Genomic DNA, 24206 nt, shown 5'->3' with positions numbered 1-24206 from the left:
CAATGTACGGGGTAGCGTGTCGCTCATGCAGACTGCATGATTCTGCAGCAACGCCATGCGGAGGCCCCTCCGACTAGACAAGCCACTTCGTTTCCACCGGTCGAATGGATACTTGCTTCTTCCAAGGGTTTCCCCGCGTCTCCAATTTATTCCATTCCCCTGTGGCTTTGGAGACTCGGAAATTGGCACTTGCATGACCCTGACGAATTTTCTTTATGACAACGTAGATGGCTACCGCGGGTCAACTTGACGTCCTGCATGTGCAATCACACCTCCCATATATTCAAACCAAATAAGTTCTTTGTCTTATTTCCAAGGTTTCCAGGGTTGTTCCAATGAAATTTCAAGGTATCAAGAATGCACTTTAGCAGGGGTTATCCGATGCCACCACCCACTGTCTGCCAAATGTCCACGCTATGACCCTGGGATCCATTTATCGAGAACCGTTCAGGATCGCCCATGATCAACTCGGTTAGTCCCAGGGCTTGATAGGAACTCAGATTAGTTTCTGGTTTCCTAAAATTCCCGTCACTGGCCACCTAGGCAATCATCTTCTCTTTACAGTCTCAACGCTAGTCCTTTAAAGAACATCTCCAGACTACGAAATGCAATGAGTACTAGTAACCACATTGAGACCAATTTATACACTGGCAGTCCCATTTTACCGGTGCCATTCATGCGTATTTCGTAATTCATTCTATGGAAGCACTGAGGCTCCACTATATACAAAAAGAGGTTTGTGGGGATGATGTAGTCCCCCCCTTTGCTTTCTGCCCCAACTCCAGCCACTGGAGATTTCTCCACGCAAGTCCCACTCCTCGATGCAGGCATATAAAGAGAGGTTATCTGCCCCCTCCTTGGTTTATTTCTGGCTCAATCTCTACTGCAGAGCAGCGACCAGCTCATCGACACTCTTCATCTCGCGGGCGTTATTCTCACCCACATCGAGAGCAACCAGGAACCGACTGACACAGTTGTAGCCCGCAATTCCAGTGGTAAGTTCGACAATTTCACGTTCATTGAACCCGACCGTCTGCAGCTCCGCAAAGACCTCATCTTGGACCTTGACGGTTTTGGTCATCTGGTCAGTATAGCGCAAGACGGCGCGCTGCTTGGGAGACAGCACACTGCTCTCGAGCTCAGCCAGGTTTCCCTCCGCAGTGCAGGGCAAGGTGCGAGCCACTTGTAGCTCTTCGGGCTTGATGCCACCCTTTAAGGCGAGGGGCGCATGAGCATTCCACTCATACACAGCATCGTTCAGCACGGCAACACGGCAGACCGCGAGCTCGAGGATTCCCAGATCAACAATGGTGCGCGTGCGGATAGCACCCAAGAAGCTGTTCCAGCCATCTGCGACAGGCGGGCTGTGCAGTAAGGACAAATCCAGCGGGATGAGGGGACGAGGATTCCTCCGGGCCGCGATACGAGCATAGATGTCCGCCGTGTCGGCGGGGGCATCAGCGGGCGGAGTGTTGGGGGCGTAGGGGAGACGCATGGTGCGGGCGTGCTGCTTGGGAGGAAATCTCGGTTTCAAGAAAGGTAGAGCCGGGCGTCGCGGAGCATACATCAAGTGATTGGATTCTTGTATGCGACTCTCATCCCTCGCGTCCACCTCCCCCCACGATCAGCCGAAAGCAAAGCCACCGGCATCGTGGCGATCGCCACAACCGAAAACGGATCGCGTCGCTGCCGAAGCGCGGGGAATTCCCGGTTAATTTCTTTGCCGCCTGGTTGGGAAGCCTTTCTCCGGCAGTCGCCACAGCCGATAATTTGGTTTGCACAGAGGGGGGAGGGGGAGGGGTAAAAGCGAATTGCCATTGTATTGATTCACATTGCCATATCCCGTGGGGAAAGCTTTCCTTTTGGGACCCGGTGAGTGGGAGTAGATTTTGGAGTTGGAGTTGGAGTTGGGAGGTGAGGCCAAGATGGGGCTAGATAGCATGGGATTCTATACATAACATCCTATACTCTGTATCATCCGTAGAGACACATTTAGCATTCAATGCATTCATGACATTCATTCGAGTTGAATTGTTGTCAATCTAAGTATTTGAATAAATATTTCACTAGATTATGTCTATCAACTTCAGATGGACATACTGCCATTACCCCAGATAAGCATCTCCGTCTCCCCCATGATTGGACCAGGCGCAGGTACAGCTGCCCCTGCTACGGCAGCCTGGTTCCCAATGGCGGCTCGGATCGTCAATCACGACGATACGACTGGTTAGCGAGTGGAGACCAACCATCCAAGCCTAGAGAGTATCGAGTATAGCGAGGGGCAGCTGCATAGTTCGTGCGGATCTTCTATGTTTCCTTTTTACTTTGGCGGCCCCAGAGGATTAAGGTTATGTTTGTTACAGTTGAATATGTGTAAGGTAAAGTTTCATAAACATGGTAATGGTAATTCATTTAAATCTTGATATGGGAAGTATACCGGCAAGAAAATACAAAAAGTATATCAATCGCTAAGTCCAAAAATGCAATGCCAGCTTTTCATCCCCCACTTAGATCGTGCACGAGCTCACGAGCTTAAAGCTTAAAAGCTTATCGGCTTACAGCTTCTGCTGGGCACTGGAATCACCCTTGCTGAAACGCTCGAAGGAGGAGACGGGAGGGGCCGAGTTGGGGTTGGGGTGGTGCTTCTTCAGGGCCATGGTGATGGGGTAGTTCATGTCCAGAGAGGCCTTGGGGTCATCGGTCTTGGGCTTGAAGTCGACGACGAGGTCGTCCTTGACAGCGAAGACGGAGTCGATGTCCAGGTGAGGGTCGTCGCTGGGGTAGATCTGGTTGATGACGGTGGCGTAGTCGGGGTGGGTGACCATCAGGTGGATGTGGGCAGGACGCATGGGGGAGCGGTCCATGACGTTGAGGAGGACACCGGCGGGGCCATCGGTGGGCAGAGAGTAAGGAGTAGGGTGGTAGCAGTACCAGTAGAACTCGCCCTTCTCGTTGGAACGGAACTTGCCGCGAAGGTTGTTCTCGGTCTGGGTGGGGTCCTGGAAATCGTACTGGCCGTTGGCGGAAGCTTGCCAGATATCCAGAACAGCGCCGACAATGGGAGCACCGGTCTCCATATCGGTCAGGACACCGTGCATGTAGGTAACGCGGCCGTTAGGCTTGGGGTCCTGAATGATGGAGTCGCCGAGAGCGCGGAAGGGAGCGTTGGGGGACCAGAAGGGGCCCAGAATGACATTGGAGGTGGGGGACTCGCCCTTCTCGGTGACGATCTTGTTGGCGATCTCATCAACCAGGGACTCGAGACCGATGACATCGCAGATACGGTGGCACTCGTTACGAATGGGGGTGCTGATCTTGCCGATGGAGTTGATGAACTCAACACCCATCATCCACTCAGCAGGAGTCAGCTCAACCTCGCGGGCGAAGTCGTGGATGTGAGTGATGAGAGAACCCAGGATCACACGAGCACGCTCGGGAGTGTTGGGGCCCATGGCGTTAACCACATAGGGGGTGAAGTTGGGGTCGAAGCGGGCGTTGGTAGACATGGTGTGGAGTATACCGAGGTGGGTGGATATAAAATGGGATATAGAATGAGATCAGTGCAAGTAAATGCAAATGGAGGAGATGGATGGAAGGAGAATGGATGCTACGAGGTGGAGGAGACCTTTTATAAGGGTCCAGTGGCACTCAAGTGTCATAGACTCCATCACTTGAACCCAGCCCTAGTAAATGGTAAATCGGCAGAGAATCCGGAGTTGGAGAAATTTCCTCGGCAGCGGCGACTCCGCAACTCCCGGCGGGAATGCGTTTTCTCTTTTGGTTGAACCACTCGTAGCACTGCAATTATTCCCCATGATTTGCATAATTTGCCTCGATTCACCATAACTGGCTGACCATTCCATGGTCATCTGAGATCCTTCTGGATAATCGCTGCCGCCCTCGCTGCCGACCTCCCCGCCCCCCGCCAAAGTCTTATCCCCGCCGCCTATATTCTGTATCCTCATCTCGGCTGAGAGTTGATTTACTTTCGTATCGTATGATTCGACTTTGCTCGTCCTTGTTTCAAAGGAATATTCCGGGTTGTATCTCCAGCTCCAGCTCACGACCATTTTCACAATCTCCCATCGCCGCCATGAAGCACCACCTGATGGTCGGGACGTGGACCGCCCCCGGGCGCATCTACACTGTCCAATTCGATGATGAAGCTCTGACCCTGGATCTTGTCAAGAAAACCGATATTCCAGAGGCTGAGCCCATCTCATGGATGACCTTTTCTCATGACAAAAAGGCCATTTATGGTGCTGCCATGAAGAAGTGGAACAGTTTTGCCGTCAACAGCCCAACTGAAATTGTCCACCAAGCTTCCCACCCTGTCGCGGGTCACCGTAAGCTTCTCCTGTGCTGAATGAGATCAATTGGAGTAATCCAATTGGACTCTGCTTTTTCCCAATCCTTGCTCATATTCATATTTCCTAGCTCTCGCTGCCAACGCCGACACTAATACCCGCGCCATCTTCGTTCTGGCTGCCCACCAACCCCCCCTACAACGTCTACGGCAATCCATTCTACAATCACGCTGGTTACGGTAACGTCTTCTCGGTCACCAAGGACGGTCAGCTCGATCAGAATGTGCAAAACTACGAATATGACCCCAAGACGGGCATTCATGGCATGGTCTTTGACCCCACGGAGACCTACCTGTACTCGGCCGATCTTTCGGCCAACAAGATCTGGACGCACAAGAAGGATGCTGAGACGGGTCAATTGACTCTGATCGACTGCCAGGAGGCTCCTCACCCAGGGGACCACCCTCGCTGGGTGGAGATGCACCACACTGGCAAGTATCTGTATGCGCTGATGGAGGCGGGCAACCGTCTGGCTGTGTACGTGATTGACGAGCGCACTCACAAGCCCGTCTTTACTCACATTACCTATCCACTACTTCCCTCTGGTGAGTTTAACAGTCCCCCAAACAACTCCTCCCAGACACCTCGAAATCGCTTTTCCGGGATCCATCCAAGAAATAAGGTTACCCCAAGGTTATAGGGTTCACCAATGACTAACGACTCCCCCCAGGCCTGCCACCCCGGAATAAGTATCGTGGCGATGTGACTTTCACCACTCAGAGTGGCGAGTACCTGTTCGCGACCACTCGATCCAACCACTTCGATGTGACTGGCTACATCACCGCATTCAAGTTGGGACCCTCTGGTGAAATTGAGCGCCAACTCTTCATCAACCCCACTTCGACCAGCGGTGGCCACTCCAACGCGGTCAGCCCGTGTGATTTCAGTGATGAGTGGGTGGCCCTGTGCGATGATCAACTTGGATTTGTAGAGATGTACCGCTGGCGTGATGAGAAGCTGGCTCGAGTGGCGCGGGTCGACATTCCTGAGCAGGGCTTTGGTATGAATGCGATCTGGTATGATTAGATGAATGATGAAAATAGAAATAGAATTAAGAATGAACATGGATATGATACTAGTCACTCGGTAGTTAACCACATATACCATATAAGCCCACATATCTAGGTACCTAGGTATGCATAAGCGTATATATCAAATATCATAGATCGTATAGCGTAGTGACTCTCGGCAGTGGCTTCGGTTGCGATTTGCTTTCTTCCGGAGGGGCAGCGGGGGAACTACCTAGGGACTATTAGGACTTCTTTTATTCTTCTATTCTTTTATTCTTTCTCTTTCTATTCTTTAATCACTTCAAGTTATTCTGGGATCATCATTCACAAGCACCTAGTTAACATCTGTCCCTCCCCCTCTCACAATGCCCTCCTCTGGCCTCCTCTACGTCACGATGCAGCCCAAGGGCTCGCTTCCTGACGCCCAGTTTCACGACTGGTATAACTCGGAGCATGGTCCGCTACGTCTCCGACTTCCCTTCATCACCAATGGCTTTCGATTCCGAGCCACCGATGGCGAGAAGCCCGAGTATGTCGCCCTCTACGACATCACCGACATGGACGAGTTGACTCGCAAGACTTACCTCGATCTACGAACGGATCTGATCAAGACTGAACGTGAGAAGAAGACCATGGCCCAGATTGACGTTGGTCGGTTGTTGTACGACCTCGTGGATGAGCGCAGCATTCCTGATTACCGCCCACTGGAATCGCAAGCCGACACTGATGCCGAGACCCGCGGCAGCGTGATGATCGCCGTCACTACAACCACCCACTCAGACCCCGAGAAGCAGGCCGAACATGACCGTTGGTATCGTGAGGAACATCTGGAGATGCTCTCGCGTGTCCCCGGTTGGCGTCGCAGTCGTGTCTTTGTGACGGCTGCCATCGATACCCAAGCCCCGCGTGAGACTCTCGCCCTGCACGAATATGCGCCCGTCAACGGACTCGGTGGTGATGCCCACAAGGCCGCCATGAACACCCCCTGGCGCGAACGCCTCCAGCAGGATGTCGTGACCTCCAAGCGTCGTCGCGTCTACCAATGGTACTACACTTTTGGCCCTGCCCCGCGTGAACTCAGCTCCCTCGCCAGCCCCGACTGCGCTGGTCCCTGGTCTTCCAACGATGGCAAGACTCGCACTCTCCCCTCCACCACTCGCCCAGCCGTCGAATCCTACATTACCACCGCCGATGGTGTCGAAATCCCCTACCGTCTAGAGGGCAGTACCGACCCGGAGGCCCCCGTCGTGGTGCTGAGCAACTCCATCCTCGTTGACTGGCACATCTGGGATCGCTTCGTGGACGCCTTCCTCTCCCGCAAGGAGAACCAGAAATACCGCGTCGTCCGTTACCTCACTCGTGGCCGTCGTTCTGCCAGTGGCACCCAACCCGTCAACATCGACGTCCTCGCCTCCGACCTCAACACCCTCCTCGAACACCTCCGCGTCTCACCCAAGGGCGCCCGTCTCATCGGTGTCAGCCTGGGCGGTGTCACCGTCCTCAACACCTCCCTCCTGTTCCCCGAGCGTGTGGGCGCCTTCATCTCCTGCGACACCAACTCATCCGCCCCGGAATCGAACCGCAAAGCATGGGGCGACCGTGTCGCAATCTGCGAAGAGGAAGGTTCCGTCAACGCCGAACAGGAGCCCATTGTTGGCGAGAAGCTCGCCGAAGTGACTACGCGACGCTGGTTCGTCCCGGAGTCCTACGAGACACAACCCGAGGTCCTGGCGCCGGTGAAGGAGGCGGTTCGCAACAACAGTCTGAAGGGCTTCGCGCATAGTGTGCAGGCGCTTTGCGCGTACGATATTCGGGAGCGTATGGGTGCGGCGACAGTTCCTGGATTGTTTGTTGCTGGTGCCAATGATGGTGTGTTGCCGCAGACGATGCAGAAGATGGCGGCGGATCTGAAGGGAGATGCGGAGTTGAAGATTATTGACAAGGCAGGACACTTGCCGATGGTCGAGCAGCCCGAGGCATTTGCGGATGTTGTGAGTGAGTTTTTGGGAAAGATTGATGGAAACTGAAGTACCCCTACCTAGGTATACCTACTAGTACTAGATAGCATAGACTTGAAGTATATAGGTACAAGTACTATAGATATACTCTGCTCTACTACTACTACTCCCTCTCCTCACTTCAAGTTCTACAGTAGTAGTATACAACTTGAACTTGAATATCCTACTACTAGTATACCTACTACTAGTACTATTATTTACTTTACTTTCCCCTAAACCCCTAAAGTGGCTGTGGCTACCTACCTAGGTAGTACTACCTATATACCTACCTAGATAGATAGGTAGTTAGTTATATATACGTAAGTACTAGTAGTAGTGTTAGTAGGTTAGTAGTAGTACTGATTGTACTCTAGCCCCTCTCCTCACTTCTCCTAATTAACTACTTGGTTAGTAGTAGAGTCTAAAATACTCTGGTATATATACTACTACTTATATTACACTATATCTACTCTCCAAGTTTCTAAGTTATTCACTTTATACTTTCCCTTTGCCTATACCTAGGTGTGCTCAGGGTATATATCCCTAAAGGCGGTTAAAGTCTTCAACAATGGAATGGCGCAATGGTTAAGCTCACCGAATTCCTTCGGGTGCCCAGGTTCGAATCCTGGCTCCGACGTTGGTCGGAGTGGCGCAGTGGTTACCGCGTTCGGCTGCTATTTCCAAGTCTTCCATTGTTTTTTCTTTTTCTTTTTTTGTTGTTATTATATAATGTAGAATTTTTATTTTATTCTATTGTATATATTACCAGATTGATTTTATTTTGTTTTGTGCTAAAGTTGGTGTCAGTTGACAGTGGTGAGTGGACGGATCACCTGCTTTCAGTGTTCTAGTACGCCGTACTCCGTCTCCGACTTCACTTCCCCCCTCCACATCCCCGCCGCCATGACCGACAATAAGGTCCCCCAGCCGGGGCCAGCCAAATTAAAGCGCAATGCCGGTCCTGATGAGTGGCTTGAGGCTGCAAAGGACTGCAAGTATCTGTCCGAAGCCCACATGAAACAGCTTTGCGAAATGGTAAAGGAATATATGATGGAAGGTGAGTTGCCCTCCCCTCCACTGCCACTGTGAACCTGTCCCTCCCTCTCCTCCACCACCGCTCACATTGACCCTCCCACATTAGAATCCAATATTCAACCCGTCGCTACTCCCGTTACCATCTGCGGTGATATCCACGGCCAGTTCTACGACCTTCTCGAGCTGTTCCGCGTCTCGGGCGGAATGCCAGATGGCACCGAGCTCGATGCCCCTCAAACCTCCTCCTCCGTCATCACCTCCGCCGACATCGAACCCCCATCCTCCATCACCGATCCCAAGGTCCGAAAGAAGCTGCGCACTTCTCAGCACGATGACGAGGAAGGCGAAGACCCCGAACCCTCTCACACTCGCTCCGCCAGCGAGACCTCCTCCGCCCTGAAGCTCAACCGCAACTTTGTTTTCCTTGGTGATTACGTCGATCGCGGATATTTCAGTTTGGAGACTCTGACACTGCTGTTGTGTCTCAAGGCGAAGTGAGTGGTCCCGCCTCAGCTGCATGGCTTCGGTGACAGCAACTCTTACAATTCTCACAGATATCCCGATCGGGTGACATTGGTGCGCGGTAACCACGAATCCCGACAGATCACTCAGGTATACGGTTTCTACGAGGAATGTTTCCAAAAGTACGGGAGTGCATCCGTGTGGAAGGCCTGCTGCCAGGTTTTCGATTTCATGACGCTGGGCGCCATCATCGACGGCAAGGTTCTGTGTGTCCACGGTGGATTGAGTCCCGAGATCCGCACCCTCGATCAGGTGCGTGTGGTGGCTCGTGCCCAGGAGATCCCTCACGAAGGCGCTTTCTGCGATTTGGTTTGGTCAGACCCGGATGATGTTGAGACGTGGGCGGTTAGCCCCCGAGGCGCAGGTGAGTGAAGTGATCGATTTTAAGTTTTTTCCATTGGCGGTACTCCTTTATTTCGAGATACTAATGAGTGATGCTTTGATAGGATGGCTCTTTGGTGATCGTGTGGCCGACGAGTTCTGCCATGTCAACGATCTGTCGTTGATTGCACGAGCTCATCAGCTGGTGAACGAGGGATATAAATATCATTTTACCAACCAGAACGTGGTTACCGTCTGGAGTGCGCCTAACTATTGTTACCGGTGTGGTAACCTGGCATCGGTCTGTGAAATTGGAGACGACCTCAAGCCCAGCTTTAAGCTGTTTAGCGCCGTCAGCGATGACCAACGGCATGTGCCAACGTCGCGGCCGGGCCGCAGCGAGTACTTCTTGTAACATGTTTGCAATTCATTTGCAATTGCAATTGCATGGGCGCAGGCGTTGGGTTGACCTTTGGGAATGATGAGCATACATAATGATCTAGAGACGAAATCATGTCTATACTCTGTCTCTTTGGGGCTATAGGTGTAGGTGTATGCGTAGGCGTATGCGTAGGCGTATGCGTATATAGTAAGATTGCGAGTGTAGCTGTATAAGATGGGTTGTCTATAATGGGAAGTCCTGCCTTCACATCCACCCACCACCTGGGCATTCTCAACCTACATATGGTACCCGGTACTCCACGGTACCCTAATTCAATCCGGAGTATATCTCGGCATTCACAGGACAACCAGCGCAATGGAAAAGAATTCACTGGTTTTGTCTACCGAGTCTTCCCCGGAGTGGCAACCGCCCGGAACGAATCCCGCAATATCCGGAACGCATCCCGGAGCACCGCCATAAAAGTATTGACCCCCGCGGGGAAACTGGAAGAATCCGACGCACAGACAACTTGATATCGAAAACCATGCAGCCTCAAGAAAAGGTTGACGTGCTTATCTGTGGTAGTGGATCGGCTGGTCTTTGCGCGGCCACTTGGCTTGCCCGCTACGGTGTGCGCTGTAAGGTGCTGGAGCGTCGCGATGGCCCCATGGTGATGGGCCAGGCAGACGGAGTGCAGTGCCGCACAGTCGAGATCTTTGAGAGTTTTGGAATCGGCGAGGAGCTTCTTCGTGAGGCGTTTCATGTTCTTGAGGTCAACTTTTGGGCCGACGATGGCAATGGAACTATCAAGCGAACTGGACGTACCGCTGATACTCAACCGGGTCTATCGCACCAGCCCCATGTCATTCTCAACCAGGCTCGCATTAATGGACTCTTGATTGAGTTGATGGATAAGTATAATGGTCAGAAGATTGACTATGGATACAATGTCACCTCCGTCCAGGTCGATAGTGCCTCTGCAGCAGATCCCGAATCCTATCCGGTGACTGTCACTGCTGACAAAAATGGGGTGACCGAGACTTTCGTGGCGAAGTATGTATTGGTGAGTATGATATTTTCTGTTCTTTCCTTTCAAATATTGCACCGGAATCTCTAACTTAATACATAGGCCTGCGATGGTGCCCATAGTACTGTCCGCAAAGCTCTGGGTTACAAAATGATTGGAGATAGCAGCGATGCCATCTGGGGTGTGATGGATATGATTCCGCAAACCAACTTCCCAGACTTCCGGAAAAAGTCAACCATTCGATCCAAAGCCGGAAATATTATGATAATTCCCCGAGAGGGTGACAACAATAACCTCACTCGATTCTATATCGAACTAGCCCCCGGAACAAATCCGAAGGATGTCACACTGGAGAACCTACAACGCAAGGCCCAGAGTGTCTTCCAGCCTTACCAAGTGGAGTTCACAGAGACAGTTTGGTGGTCGGCCTATGCTATTGGCCAGCGCCATGCTGACCTTTTCCATAAAGACCACCGCGTCTTTCTGGCGGGTGATGCGTGCCACACCCACTCGCCCAAGGCCGGCCAGGGCATGAATGTCAGCCTGCAGGACGGGTACAACATTGGCTGGAAGCTCGGCGAGGTCTTGACAGGTCTTGCTGATCCATCGCTATTGGAGACATACGTCCTGGAGCGGCAGAAGGTCGCTCTTGATCTAATAAATTTCGATCGATACTTCTCCAAACTCTTTTCTTCCGGCGCCAAAACCACACCGGCCGAGTTCCAAAAAGGGTTTATTGAGTCTGGTAAATATACCGCTGGAATAACTACCAAATATGATGTTTCTTCCATCACATCCTCCCTCACATCGTCAGAGCTTGCCTCGAATGTTGTCGTCGGAATGCGGTTGCCCAGCGCACAAGTCGTGCGATTCTGCGACTCCAAGCCTCTACAACTGATGAAATCGCTCAAATCCGACGGCAGATGGCGTATCATGGCTTTTATCGGTGATATTTCTATCCCAGAGAACCGTACAAGATTGAACACGGTATGATTGTCGATACAAGAAGAGTTTTATTCCTTCAGCTAATGTGTTGCACAGCTCGGGGGATATCTTTCTTCTCCAGATGGCCCTATTCGCACTTTTACACCAAGCTCGCATGATACCGATAGCCTTATTGAGAACATCGTCATCGGCCACGGTAAACGATACGATGTCGAGCTCGAGCAAATCCCAGAGTGTTTCTACCCAATGACCGGCAAGAACCACACGCGGGGTAAGCTACTCTACTCCAACAGCACAAGCGAAAACTTTGAACATAAACTAAACCGAAAATTTTAGATTTGCACAAGATCTACTACGATGACGAGAGCCACAACCAAGGGCACGGCCATGCATATGACGTTCTCGGCATCGACCCGAAACGGGGGGCTCTAATAATTGTCCGCCCCGATCAATGTGAGTGGCATCTTCTGAAAAGCACAATGCAATGCAGAATAACTAAACGTGATTCCAGATGTGTCTGCCGTGATGGATTTGAGCGACTATACCGAAATTGGCAATTTCTTCAAGGGATTCCTCCGGTGTCAAACGTAGGTTGCTAGCCCCTGGCTACGACGAGAATGTATGAATAACATCGAAGTATAGAGAGAAAGAGAGTGCTTCACAGACATCCCAGGGGTCCCCTCTGGTTGAGAGCAGGCTATAAGAGGGAGGGAGGTGATTATGGAGTCTTGGAGATATGTGACCATGTGCATACTAGTAGAATCTACAGCTGTGGCGTGATGGCGGGGATCATTGTAACAATTCAACTGACAAGGATATATGCATTATTGCGATTTGTTTTAAAACTCTAAGACATTTTTCAATTATGGGTTTGAGGCCATATACTACTCTATACAGGTGATTACCTGTACTAACTAGTATATACCTAGGTAACTAGTAGCTCGGATTATCAATTAATGATGCCGTTCAGGTGAAAATCGCCACAGACATGCAACCAGTTGTGAACGAAGCCACGATTCTATTCCGTTTGATTCAGAAAAAAAAAATAAGAAAATAATAAAAATAATAATAATGATAATAATGCAATTTTATCTCCCCGTAAAGTCCGCTTAATCATCACTCTTCCATTGAATAATCACGCCAGTCCTGCGATTGGAAGCCGACGGATTTGCAAGCTGACAAACTTGGAGCGGGCCCATTCCGCGCATTAGAAACATTGCGCGATTCCAACCAAAATCATTGCAGATGAGGTGATACAAAAAAAGATTATGGTTGATGGTGTGCGCAATATTAGGAATCGGGCTGTGTTGGAAATCAGTGTACATAAGTCTTGATAAAGCCCAGCCATGAGGGGGTTTCACTGAATAGTTCACCACTCTCTCTCACCACCAAGTTTCAACACTAACTGCTCACCTTTTATCTACTATACAACTTCTCTGCTCACTTTCCAAATATTACACACTCATGGCTATCTCTAAAGTCGCAATTGCCGGGGTAAGTTAATTCTAGAGCATTCTTTTCCACTCAACTCTGGAAGTAGCTGACCGAAATAGGCCACTGGCAACGTCGGTCCAGCCATTCTCAACGCCCTATTGACTGCTGGCTTTGAAGTCACCGTTCTCAGCCGATCTTCGTCACACAAACTGGATCCTCGTGTCAAACTCCAGGAAGTTGACTACAGCTCCCAAGACTCCCTCACCACAGCCCTGGCAGGCCAAGATGCGGTAGTCAACGCCCTCTCTGTCGGGCTAGTCGCTCGTGATATCCACCTTCGTCTCGTGGAAGCTGCCCACGCCGCCAAGGTCAAGAGATACATCCCATCGGAGTTTGGCAGCGATACCGTACACCACTTGACTGCCCAAATACCCGTCTTCGGCGACAAGGTTGCCATCCTTGAAAGACTGAAGGAGATCTCGGCCCAGGATCAAGAATTCAGCTACACCGCGGTTATCAACGGCCCTTTCTTCGACTGGGGTCTCGAGAAGAAGTTTTTCCTCGACGTTTCTGGCCCAACGACAACCATCTACGATGGCGGCGACGTCCAAGTGAGCAGCACGACTCTCTCGGGAGTCGGCCGTGCTGTCGCCGGTGTTCTGCAAAATTTCGATGAAACCAAGAATCGCCCTGTATACGTCGCAGAAACAGTTTTCACACAGAATAAGCTGTTGGAGTGGTCAGGCAAGGCCGATCAGATCGAGAAGATCCATGTCGCTACCGACCAGTTGGAGCAGAAGGCCTTTGAAGCTATCAAGCAGCCCACGCCTGATGGGGCCACCTTCGCCCGCAACCTCATTCTTCGAGCTATCTTTGGAGGTAAATACGGAGCTCATTTCTCCAAGACTGATAATGAGCTTCTTGGGGTTAAAGAACTGTCGGAGGCGGAGGTTAAGAATTTGCTTAAGCAGTACGCTTAGTTTAAGAATAATAATGAATATTACCTAGGTACCTTAAGGTACCTTTTTTCATTTTCTATTAAAAGAGCCCTAGAGTGATTTAGGCAGATGTTCTCTACATGTACCTCTTTTGAGTCGTATCAGCTACGTCTACAAAGTATACCTAATGGGACAGGGAGTTACTAACAGTAGTGTGAAATCAAGGTCATGTTTATAAGAACTCGAATATAAGGACCTGTGAATTCAACGTCAAAAATGGCTGCTTTTGGCGCCAGAAACAGTCGCCTTTCCATCCATAATTTTGGACAGTAAGCAGCCGCTTGATTGCCCCCTCCCAGCAGCACCTATCTATTTTACACTCACCTAACACTCACCTAACACTCTTAGTCACCTTCTAGCAAAGAAGTTAGTACTTATTTCAACCTTACTTCTTCCCTATAATTCTACCTACTACCAAATAATACTATAAATAGCTCCTTTTTACAGCCCTATCTAAGTATGCGACAAAACATCGGAAAGCGGAGACGACAAGCACAAAGTAGAGATTATCATCCCTTTTTTCGGCATTAAATAGAAGTGATATTAGCAATCTACAAGTTGGATACCCTCAAGATATAGGAATGTTCACAGCCATACGAGGGCCCCAGCCTCCCGCATTAATGGCATCCTAAGGCAAGATTGCCGTTTGTCTTGTCGCACGGTATTTAAAAGGTGCTCTCTTGATGATGATGCAAGATCCCGGGGAGCACAGAGTGGGCGGCGGAAATTCAGATGAGCAGTCATGTCAAGCAGTTGGTAAAGGAAAAGAGAAGATAGAAACTTTCGCTGCTCTTTGGAATTCATACTGTCTAGGTCTATGGTTTGTTGATTTACTTAAAGACTACTCAGGACAGTGCGTGTGCAACTTGAAGTATGCATCTTGAAGTAACTACTGCCTAGTAGTATGTAAGTGCGATCCAGTGCTGTTAGTACCAACCTTGGAAAGAAGAGCATGTACTCTATAGCACCATGCAAATTTGCATGACAACGAAAATGATGTTGAAGCAGTTCATTGAAGAGTATCTAGGTAGTATGTCTGTGAGGCAGACTTAAGATGAACCGAATCTATGATATCCGGGCCTGCCAATGCATGACATAGTCTGCATCCAGTATAAACATTTTCAACACATGCTGCTATAAAGATTCTTGAAATCATGGCAGGTGAGAGGCGAAACCTAAAACCGGTAAGATCGCCCTGGGGACAGGAGGAGTGTGTGCTCGATGCATTTGGCATTCGAATGGATCTCTGGCCATTCATGCACCACTCGAAGAGCCGTCCGGAATTTCGGGATAGTGGAGGCGTGACAACTTGCCACTTCATGACTCCTGAGCCTGGAGGTGGGCATCGACTTGGGCCTGGGCTTCGGCGGGGATAAGATGGGTAGGCCTAGGGTTGGCGTTCTTGCGGAACCACCGTTCATCATCGGGGTTAAATCCACCCTTGCCGAAATACGCCCACTCCTCAGTCTCCATCATGTAGTCCTCTGGGGCGAAGGGGGTACCGTCGGCCTTCTCTCGCTCCAGCAGCTCGAAGAAGCGCTGATAGTCAATGCGGGTGTGCCATTTGCCGTTCACCTTGAATCTGTCCGATGCGATCAGGATACAGCAACTGTGGGCGTGCTCAGCAGCAATGCCATAGTTCAGACCCCGACGCTCCAGCTCTGCATTAAGCGCAACACAGAACGCGGCAACCTCTTCGTAGAAAGGCACGTTCTTCATTGTCAGACCGGCTCCGGCGCTGGTGCTGGTTCCGCAGAATGTGACACCCTTGATCTCGATCAACCCTGGCAAAGCCTTCTCAACCAGGTTCGCGTATCCCTGCACCTCGTCATCGACATTGAATCCATTGACAAGGGTGAGTCGGAAAACAGTGCGCTGGTAGCTTCGCTTTTCGCGGAGGATATCCATACAGCGTTGGAATCGCTCCCAGAAGTCGCGGTGCAAAGGGCGATCGATCTTGCGCAGACTCTCACGGTTGCTGGCGTCGATCGAGACGTAGAGCTGGGTGACACGGTACAGTGCCTCCAGCTGGTCGGGGTGCTGGGCATTGCAGACAAGGAAACTAGAGATGCGCTCATTGTGCAGCATTTCAAGGAAGCGGTTGATGTGAGGATAGAAGATGGGTTCACCGACAAGACTCAGGGCGCAGTGTCGGATGCGCATCGCCTCGGCAAATCGCTCCGCACGAACACCGGGAACACCGCGCAGCATCTTAATCTTCTTATAATGGCCCTCCTTCACGCCGTTGAAGATCAGTTCGGGTTCGTCCACCTTCCAGCGCCATGTGGTTCCGACAGGGTTTGTGCCGTGACGCCAGCAGAAAATGCATTTGTTACTGCAAGAGAGCGAGGGTGTGGCTTCCATGCACAGGTGAGACTTGATACCGTAGAACGAGTATTTGTAACATGAACCACGGCCACGCAGAGCAGACTTGGTCCAGCGACAGATCTTCACACCAGAGTGCGAGCCAACAATAGAGTATCCTTGTTTGGTCAGAGCAGTGTAAGTCGGAGAGGTCTTGGGGACCATCTCTTTAGCGGTGTCGGTGCTGGTGACGGCTTTTCCAACAGTGGTAAAGTCAACAGGGAGTGGCGCGGCAGATTCACCATCCATCTTGATATCTTCAAGATCGACCATGGTTGAAGACTTCTTCTTTCCGCCTTGAGACTCGTCCTCGTCCTCGACGTCTTCTTCGTCACTCTCCATCGCATCACCGCTGCCACGAACACCCTCGCCAAGTCCCCCGTACTCCAGAATGTCTCCAAAAATGTCCAGCAGACCTTCGGTCCAGTCCTTCAAGGCGTTTTCGGCATCGCTCTTAACATCGCCCATACCCAATGGATACACACGCTTGCGACCAGTCAGTTTGGCCATCCAACGATCGATCTCCTTGGCTTGCGAGCAGAATCCCTGTTCTTCGGTCGGCCATTCTTCCTTGTCACCGAAACCAAAGACCGAGTAGCCCGCCAAGTTCGCAAGGGGCGCCGTATCGATTCGGAAGTCATTGTGAGTTTCATCCAGGTGGCCCAAGAAGGTGTTGAGTACGGTGTCGATGTTATAGGTGGGGATCAGAATGCAGTACACGTAGCGGGTATTGGGCGAGGGCGACTCCGGAACCGTAGTGAAGAAATCGTCAAAGTCGATGTAGGAGATGTCATGGAGTTGCGGGGGAAGAATGCCTCGCTCGCGGTTCTCCTCGCCTGCCTGCTTTTCAGCGGCAGTGCGCAGATTTTCCAGAAGGAGATTGGCATATCGCTCGGTGGTGGTGGTCAAGGAGGCGAAGAAGACGATAGGCTGGATGAAAGACACCGGAGGGCCATTGTCGTTAGTTTCGTTGGATGGACGGCGGCCACCGATGGTCTTTGCTGGCTTCTTCTTCCCTTGCACACGCTTAGGTCCCGCAGCAGGTTTGGCAGACTTTGGAGCGGGCTTGACAATTTCCTTTGTGATTGGGGTGGGAGGGGCAATCGGGTTTTCTGCGGGCGCGGGCGCGGGCGCGGGCGCATCGAGTTTCTGAGATTTCTCGGGCGATTGGCCACGGGGCGACACGGGGACGGAGGATGAGGCAGCGGTCTTGGATCGCGACTGGGATTGACTGTAGACACGAAGGGTGACAAAGAAGACAAAGAGGGCGACAAGAATGGGCAGACGATAGGCATGCCAGACAGCCAAGAGGCCTGCAAAATGTTAGCGGGCGGTCGCATGTGGGGGGAGATGGGGGAGATGGGGGAGAATGGAGAATGGGGAATGGAGAATGGGCGAATTAAACTTACTGTCAGTCATTGGCGTGCCCGTCATGGTATATTTGTTCAAAGAAGTTGACTTGAACAAAAGTCGAGAGGGTCAAAAAGAGGGTGCGGAGGAGATGGAAAAAGAGTGTGAGGAACAAGTTGAAAGTGGGGGCTGGGCGGAGCGGAGCGGAGCAATGAGCATCTCGTGATTACTGACAGTATACTGTAGAGTATATATATACTATACAGTATATATAGTATAATATAGTAAAGTATAGTATTGTGTATACATAGTAGTATAGAGTTCCCAATTGGCTGGGTAACTAGTATGATATCTAGTGACTATTAACTAGTTCGTTACTACTTGTACTATCTATCCCTAGGTACTTACAATTAATACTATATATATAATACTAGTATGATCATATTTGAGTACTACAACAGTAGTATACTGGTACATACCTAGGTTTACTAGTTAATCAATGATGCTGGATGCTGGTAGTAGTAGTATATATCCACGTGACCTGTGTTTTGGTAGTTCTGACTCGTCACTTCGGAGAGTAGTATTCAGTCGGAGGGGTATGACTTCAAGTTTCCATTGCATATTCCACCTGCCAGTGGGCATCAACTTGAAAGTTGAAACTATCCCTCATCTTACAATTTTTGCTCCTAGGTATTTAGTTATCTCCGGCCATCCGCTGTTACCTTACTTGAAAAGTGGACCCGCCTCCACATCCCTCTTCTTCAACTCACGCCATGGCAATTGACGAGAAAGACGAGATGCAAGCAAAACCAACCCCAACCAACCCCGAGGAGTCCGGTCCCCGGCCTGTCATCCAACACAAATCTTCCAGTCGCACATGGCTGTTGTTTCTCTTCGCCCTAGTCGGAGCAGGATGGCTGCTTTGGCCCCGCTGTCCGCACTGGATGCTCCGCAAGCCCGCCACCCTGCAAGATCGCGTGTATAACATCCTAACAAACACCCCGCTGATTGGTGAGTCTCACCTCCTCGACAGCTTGGATTTCGACTAACCTCCCTTCGTAGATGGTCATGATGACTTCCCCATCTTGATCCGCCAAGAGTATCACAACCACATCTATGGCTCCAATTTCACCGAGTCTTTTATCCACGGGAATCTTTCCGGTCATGTCGATCTGCCTCGCCTAAAGCGCGGCTATGTTGGAGGCACTTTCTGGAGTGTCTTTGTTCCATGCCCCGCAGATGGCATGGACTTTTCGGATGAGAATTATGCACCGAGTACGGAAGCACAAGCACAAACAAACACAAAGCCATGCTAACTCTCATTCCACGCAGGTGTCCGGGAAACCGTCGAACAGGTTGATCTCATGTCGCGTGTGCAAAAGGCCTATCCCGAGATCTTCTCGAGGCCGCCCAACGGCACCACCGCTTTGCAGGCGTTCCGGGAGGGTAAGATCATCTCTCCGCTAGGCATTGAGGGTCTACAATCCATTGGCAACTCCCTTGCCCATCTCCGCATGTTCTATGATATGGGTGTCTCCTACGCAACATTGACCCACAACTGCCACAATAAGTATGCCGACGCGGCTCTCGTCGAGCTGCCGGGCGGCGGCATCAAAAAGGCGGACCCGATTTGGCATGGTGTGAGCCCGGCTGGGCAAGACCTCATCTATGAGATGAACCGTCTAGGAATGATCATTGACCTGGCTCATGTTAGCGTGCAGACCATGCGCGATGTTCTGGGTGCTGGCAAGAGCGAATGGCCTGGCAGTCGAGCTCCAGTCATCTTCAGCCACAGCTCGGCACACGCTCTGTGCCCGCATCCGCGTAATGTACCAGACGATGTGCTGGCGTTGGTTCAGAAGACCAAGTCTATCGTCATGGTTAATTTTGCTCCGGACTTTATCTCTTGCACCGCTTCAGACAACGAAAATGGTCTGCCCGATACGGATATGGAACACGCGACCTTGGAGCGGGTGGCAGATCACATCATGCACATTGGATCTGTCGTTGGATTTGACTACGTCGGGCTGGGAAGTGATTTCGATGGTATTCCTACTACGCCACGGGGCTTGGAGGACGTATCCAAGTTCCCGGACCTGATTGCCGAGCTGCTGCGCCGTGGTGTTAGCGATGAGGACGCAGGTAAGGTGGCTGGGGGCAACCTTTTGCGCGTATGGCGGCAGGTTGACCAAGTTGCCCTCGAGATGCAAGCCCGCGGAGATCACCCGGCTGAAGATTAACTTGATAGTATATTGAAAGCATTTACAATGTGAAATTATTTCAGCTCAGCACTGAGCTTATCATGAAAGTCGCTGAATTGCCCATCGAACCGTCCATTTAGTATATACATAAGAAAGATTACTTCGTGGACCCAGCTTGCTGCTTTCGAAACCAAGCAAAAGCCCGTACAAGATTCGGTCCATGATTCCAATTTTCAGCGAATGGCAGTTGAAATTTGCCCGTATTGGACTGCATCACTTCTCGTACCTCCTCTTCCAGTGCCCAGTCAAAGGCCTGGTGTTCGGTTGGTTCCAACCGAACAGGGATTTCCTCATACGGCCCTTTGGCCTCGTAGACATCGATGATGAAGGAGTACTTGGCGATACGCAGCGTGTCGCCATTCCGGCGCAGGTGTTGCCAGCTGTCGACGCCCACGAGATCGACAAAGCGTGACACATTGAGTCCTGTCTCTTCAAGGACCTCGCGGGCTACACCGTCCAGCAGAGTTTGGTCAATATCGGGCTCGACGGCACCACCAGGGCCTTCCCAACAGCCACTCATGGTGTCAGTCATGGCTCGCTGGATCAACAGAATGCGCGGGCTAGTATTGGCATTGGCATTGTCATTGTCATTGGCATTGACATTGGCATTGGTGGATGGTTGCTGGGAGAAGATGTACCCGCCGACGGCGAAACTCTCGAATTCGGGGCGGCTGGCGCTAAACTCGGCCAGGGGGATATTGAAGTATTCCAGATGGGGAGCAACAGTGTATGGAGGCGCCATTGTTGAGGGTGGTGTTTGTTATGTGTATGTGAAGTGGGCGTGGAGGATAGAAGTACCTGTACTAGTTAGTTAGTAGGTAAACAAGTTGCGCAGGTGAACCAAATGAGTCAGGTGGAATACGAGGCTGATGAGGCTCCAGCATTTAGTATTTCACCCACACTTACTAGGTTACACCTTGGCTGTGAATAGTAGGCTGAACTTTATTCAGCTGTTTTTGATTTAGGAAAAAAGCCAACAGCCTGATATCCTATAGTTCGTTAGTAGCTAGTCAGTACAAAGTCACTATACTAGTACGATAACTATGCCTGGGTATATGCATGACAGAGCATCAAAGTTCAAGTTCTCTAGGAGATGGCCTTACTGCAGATACTTCAATTTGAATAGGATTGTTCGATATTGTCACTGTTTCCGCGGTCAAATATTAACAAATTATCCATTTTCAATCATGTTCTACTATTTTTCTCCATACAAAACTGGTCTACTTCTCTACTCCCCGCTGGAACTGACTTGACGTGACTCACCGCCTTGGGACAAGCAAGAACCACGGCGACAGCGATACATCATTTCCCCTCCAACAGGTTGCCCTTGAAGTTGCGGTGCACATCCATCAGAGCACTCTTCTCGGATCTTATACCAACTGTACTTTTCTACCACTCTCTCAAGCATGACACAGTCCGGCAAGGCCACGGCCGGCGTGCTGCAGATCCCAGCAACAGCCACACAGAAATCCACATCCACGAAGAAGACTCCCAAACCCCCTGCCCCGCGGCTTAAGCTACTTATTCGTCGCCTGCCGCCAGGTCTGACACAGGTCGAGCTTGAAACATCTCTAGGCGATGAATGGAAGACGGGTGCGGGAAGGGTTGACTGGCTTCAATACAAGCCCGGCAAGGTTTCGAAGGAGTAAGTCACTATGACTATGACTATCACGATGCATACAACAAGAGCTAATCAATGCAACTCTCTACCTATAGCCCCGCCAAACCATCTCGTCCCTCCAGAGCATACATCCACCTCACCTCTAACGAACATGTCACCCCACTCTCGGATCGGGTACGACAAACCTCATTCCAAGATGCCCGCCACACATCCAACGACCCAGTCCTCTTAGGCCCGCCATCCCTCGAATTTGCACCGTACGCAAAAACACCCAGTAGCCGAGTCCGTAAGGACGCCCGACAGGGCACCATCGACCAAGACCCAGATTTCATCGCCTTCCTCGAAAGCCTCACCCAACCGATCGCCAAACCCGCCCCGGTGGACTCGATCGAGAACGAGGAGAAGAAAGAAGCAATCCTAACAACCCCTCTGGTCCAATATATCAAGGACAAGAAGGCTAGCAAGGCCAAGGAAAGTGCCAGCTCGAAGTCTAAGCACGGCCGCGGAGAGAAAGAGTCCAAGCAAGAAAAGGTTCAAGCAAAGAAGCTTCTTCAGCGACCCGACAAGGAAGCCGCCGCGACTACAACATCTGAGAAGAAGGGCAAGGGCGACAAAGCGAGCAAGGAATCCAGCAAAGCAGCGAAGCAGGCTACAACTACGACGAAATCTGGTAAAGCAAGTGCTGCCAGCACACCAAAGGAATCTACAAATACCACGGGACCCGAACGAAAGCGAGAACGAGGCAATGTCGCCGCCGCAGCCAAGATCTTACAACGTGACCTTGGACTCTCGTCTGCTTCTGCTTCTGCTTCTGCTTCTGCCTCTGGGGGCCGACGGCGCGGAAAGGGTGGATCGACCGAGGCTGGCACACTGAAGAACGAGAGCTCGCGCGACTCATCCGTGCCTGGACCTGGACCTGCTGCGGAGGGAAGCAAGAAGGAGACAAACAAATCAGGCAAAAACTCAGCCAAGGCCAAGGATGCTGCAAAGGATGTCGCAAAGAACAAGGACACGGAAACTTCGTCTCGAGTCTCAGAAGCCCAAACTCCTCCCCCAACCGCGAATACCAACACCAGTACCAACAATGCGCCTGCGAAACAAGCCAAAGGCGCCAAAGGAAAACCCACCGTCAATCCCGCACCGACCGCAACACAGGCCTTCCTCAAACACGCCAATCCTTCGCAGGGCGTGACGGAGCCACTGCTGGAGGAGGCATTCGGTGTATTTGGATCGGTGACGAGGGTAGAGATTGATAAGAAGAAGGGGTTCGGGTACGTGGATTTTGCAGAGCCCGAGGGACTACAGAAGGCAATGGCTGCTAGTCCGGTGACGGTGGGACAGAGTCAGGTGGTTGTTCTCGAGCGCAAAGCGAACCCGGGAGGAGGAGAGAAAACACGAAAGGGTCGAGGAGATGGTGCGAATAAGAAAGATACCAGTGGTGCAAAGGATGCCGGTGGGAAGGATGGAGGAGGAGCAAGTGGTGGTGGTGGTAGTGGTGGTAGTGGTGGAAATACAGGCTCGTCGCGAGGATCGCGCGGTGGACGGGGTAATCGCAACAAAGCAAAGGGAGAAGCCAAAGGAGAAGGGAAACCAGCAGAGAAGAGCGCGAAGCCGAGTGAATAGTACTACATGAGCTAGATGATTCATGACATGAAATGATACCCAAGCATATTAGTACCTACTAGTAGATATAACTTGAAGGCGCCCGCGCCCAGATAGGCATGAAAACCCTGGAGTATTCCGAGTCTGCACTACTACCACTCGCACCAAGTACTGGCAGAGTTTGATCGTCTACTACAATTACTACATTTGGGGAAGTGGATAAAAATTCTCAGGATAAACTTTGATATAAGTTGATTCGTGCTTGTACATTACTAGCACTACTAGGATATGATATCTCTCACAGCTCCGAAAGAAATCTCCCACATCAAAGAGAAATCGATCAAAACCTTTCAGACCTCCTCGACACCCACCAGGACCAGCCGACCGAAGTCAGACACCGAGACCAGGTCAAGATCATCACCACTCCCTGGACATTAACACAGAACCGTGAGGAACGCGTAGCAGTCGAGGCGGGAGTAAAAAGGTTTCACTTTAGGGCATCGAGGACATGTAGTCATCAGCAAGGGTGGAGATTCTGTGGCTCTTATAAAGAGCTTAGAAGAGGACGTCTACTCTAAAGTGATTCTTTGAACTGTTGAGGCTGTTAGTAGATGATCTTCCAAGTACTCCAGGGCTGCTGAGAGCAGTATAGGGAGGGGGTACTAACGTAGAGTCGCTTAAAAAACAGAAGAAGGTTCGGAGGGCGGCGGCTTCTTATACTCGGGAGCAGTGGGCGGTGAGTCTCTGTGGACCGTGTGGATGTAAGCGAGACCGGCAATTATTTGCATTATTTGCATCGCAGAGTTCCAAGGTTCGGAACTCGGCTTGCCGACCTCGGGATGTTCCCGAGGTCTGCCGTACCTGGATATATATCTGGTCTACTTGACAACAGTAGGACAGGACCACCACCCGGCTCTGGTCAAAATTAGTACCTACTAGTACTCATAGTAATAAACTCCAGGGCTTACTA

At 51.0% G+C, this 24206-nt stretch overlaps 11 protein-coding genes across 11 annotated transcripts; 7 read left to right on the top strand and 4 right to left on the bottom strand.

Moving 5' to 3' along the window:
* Positions 1-880: 880 nt before the first annotated feature.
* On the bottom strand, positions 881-1495 carry N7533_006379 (carboxymuconolactone decarboxylase family protein; the record flags this gene model as incomplete). The annotated part of the gene is made up of 1 exon (XM_057103029.1): positions 881-1495. One exon carries the CDS (start codon positions 1493-1495, stop codon positions 881-883), a length of 615 nt encoding a protein of 204 aa, XP_056962659.1.
* Positions 1496-2555: 1060 nt separating this feature from the next.
* Positions 2556-3506, bottom strand: N7533_006378 (putative catechol dioxygenase; the record flags this gene model as incomplete). The annotated part of the gene is made up of 1 exon (XM_057103028.1): positions 2556-3506. The coding sequence occupies one exon, from the start codon at positions 3504-3506 to the stop codon at positions 2556-2558; it is 951 nt and encodes a 316-aa protein (XP_056962658.1).
* Positions 3507-4093: 587 nt separating this feature from the next.
* Positions 4094-5393, top strand: N7533_006377 (lactonase family protein; the record flags this gene model as incomplete). Its single annotated transcript, XM_057103027.1, has 3 exons — positions 4094-4333; positions 4438-4912; positions 5038-5393. The coding sequence occupies 3 exons, from the start codon at positions 4094-4096 to the stop codon at positions 5391-5393; spliced, it is 1071 nt and encodes a 356-aa protein (XP_056962657.1).
* A 349-nt stretch (positions 5394-5742) lies between these two features.
* On the top strand, positions 5743-7404 carry N7533_006376 (putative alpha/beta hydrolase; the record flags this gene model as incomplete). The annotated part of the gene is made up of 1 exon (XM_057103026.1): positions 5743-7404. The coding sequence occupies one exon, from the start codon at positions 5743-5745 to the stop codon at positions 7402-7404; it is 1662 nt and encodes a 553-aa protein (XP_056962656.1).
* Positions 7405-8277: 873 nt separating this feature from the next.
* On the top strand, positions 8278-9667 carry sitA (TOR signaling pathway phosphatase SitA; the record flags this gene model as incomplete). Its single annotated transcript, XM_057103025.1, has 4 exons — positions 8278-8431; positions 8516-8903; positions 8964-9295; positions 9378-9667. 4 exons carry the CDS (start codon positions 8278-8280, stop codon positions 9665-9667), a joined length of 1164 nt encoding a protein of 387 aa, XP_056962655.1.
* A 511-nt stretch (positions 9668-10178) lies between these two features.
* Positions 10179-12197, top strand: N7533_006374 (putative phenol 2-monooxygenase; the record flags this gene model as incomplete). Its single annotated transcript, XM_057103024.1, has 5 exons — positions 10179-10697; positions 10764-11648; positions 11703-11877; positions 11943-12059; positions 12118-12197. The coding sequence occupies 5 exons, from the start codon at positions 10179-10181 to the stop codon at positions 12195-12197; spliced, it is 1776 nt and encodes a 591-aa protein (XP_056962654.1).
* An 873-nt stretch (positions 12198-13070) lies between these two features.
* Positions 13071-14020, top strand: N7533_006373 (aromatic alcohol reductase; the record flags this gene model as incomplete). Its single annotated transcript, XM_057103023.1, has 2 exons — positions 13071-13100; positions 13160-14020. The coding sequence occupies 2 exons, from the start codon at positions 13071-13073 to the stop codon at positions 14018-14020; spliced, it is 891 nt and encodes a 296-aa protein (XP_056962653.1).
* A 1335-nt stretch (positions 14021-15355) lies between these two features.
* N7533_006372 (flavodoxin and radical SAM domain protein) lies at positions 15356-17821 on the bottom strand (the record flags this gene model as incomplete). Its single annotated transcript, XM_057103022.1, has 2 exons — positions 15356-17715; positions 17812-17821. The coding sequence occupies 2 exons, from the start codon at positions 17819-17821 to the stop codon at positions 15356-15358; spliced, it is 2370 nt and encodes a 789-aa protein (XP_056962652.1).
* Positions 17822-18525: 704 nt separating this feature from the next.
* On the top strand, positions 18526-19992 carry N7533_006371 (putative dipeptidase; the record flags this gene model as incomplete). The annotated part of the gene is made up of 3 exons (XM_057103021.1): positions 18526-18763; positions 18815-19027; positions 19085-19992. The coding sequence occupies 3 exons, from the start codon at positions 18526-18528 to the stop codon at positions 19990-19992; spliced, it is 1359 nt and encodes a 452-aa protein (XP_056962651.1).
* Positions 19993-20110: 118 nt separating this feature from the next.
* Positions 20111-20755, bottom strand: N7533_006370 (NUDIX hydrolase; the record flags this gene model as incomplete). Its single annotated transcript, XM_057103020.1, has 1 exon — positions 20111-20755. The coding sequence occupies one exon, from the start codon at positions 20753-20755 to the stop codon at positions 20111-20113; it is 645 nt and encodes a 214-aa protein (XP_056962650.1).
* A 664-nt stretch (positions 20756-21419) lies between these two features.
* Positions 21420-23257, top strand: N7533_006369 (putative nonsense-mediated mRNA decay protein Upf3; the record flags this gene model as incomplete). The annotated part of the gene is made up of 2 exons (XM_057103019.1): positions 21420-21658; positions 21730-23257. 2 exons carry the CDS (start codon positions 21420-21422, stop codon positions 23255-23257), a joined length of 1767 nt encoding a protein of 588 aa, XP_056962649.1.
* Between the last annotated feature and the right edge of the window lie 949 nt (positions 23258-24206).

The sequence above is a fragment of the Penicillium manginii genome (genome assembly GCF_028828005.1).
Source record: "Penicillium manginii strain IBT 31320 chromosome Unknown utg000004l:1.0-7231830.0:1.0-7236170.0, whole genome shotgun sequence".
NCBI lineage: Eukaryota > Fungi > Ascomycota > Eurotiomycetes > Eurotiales > Aspergillaceae > Penicillium > Penicillium manginii.
This window is presented reverse-complemented; position numbering and strand designations above follow the sequence as displayed.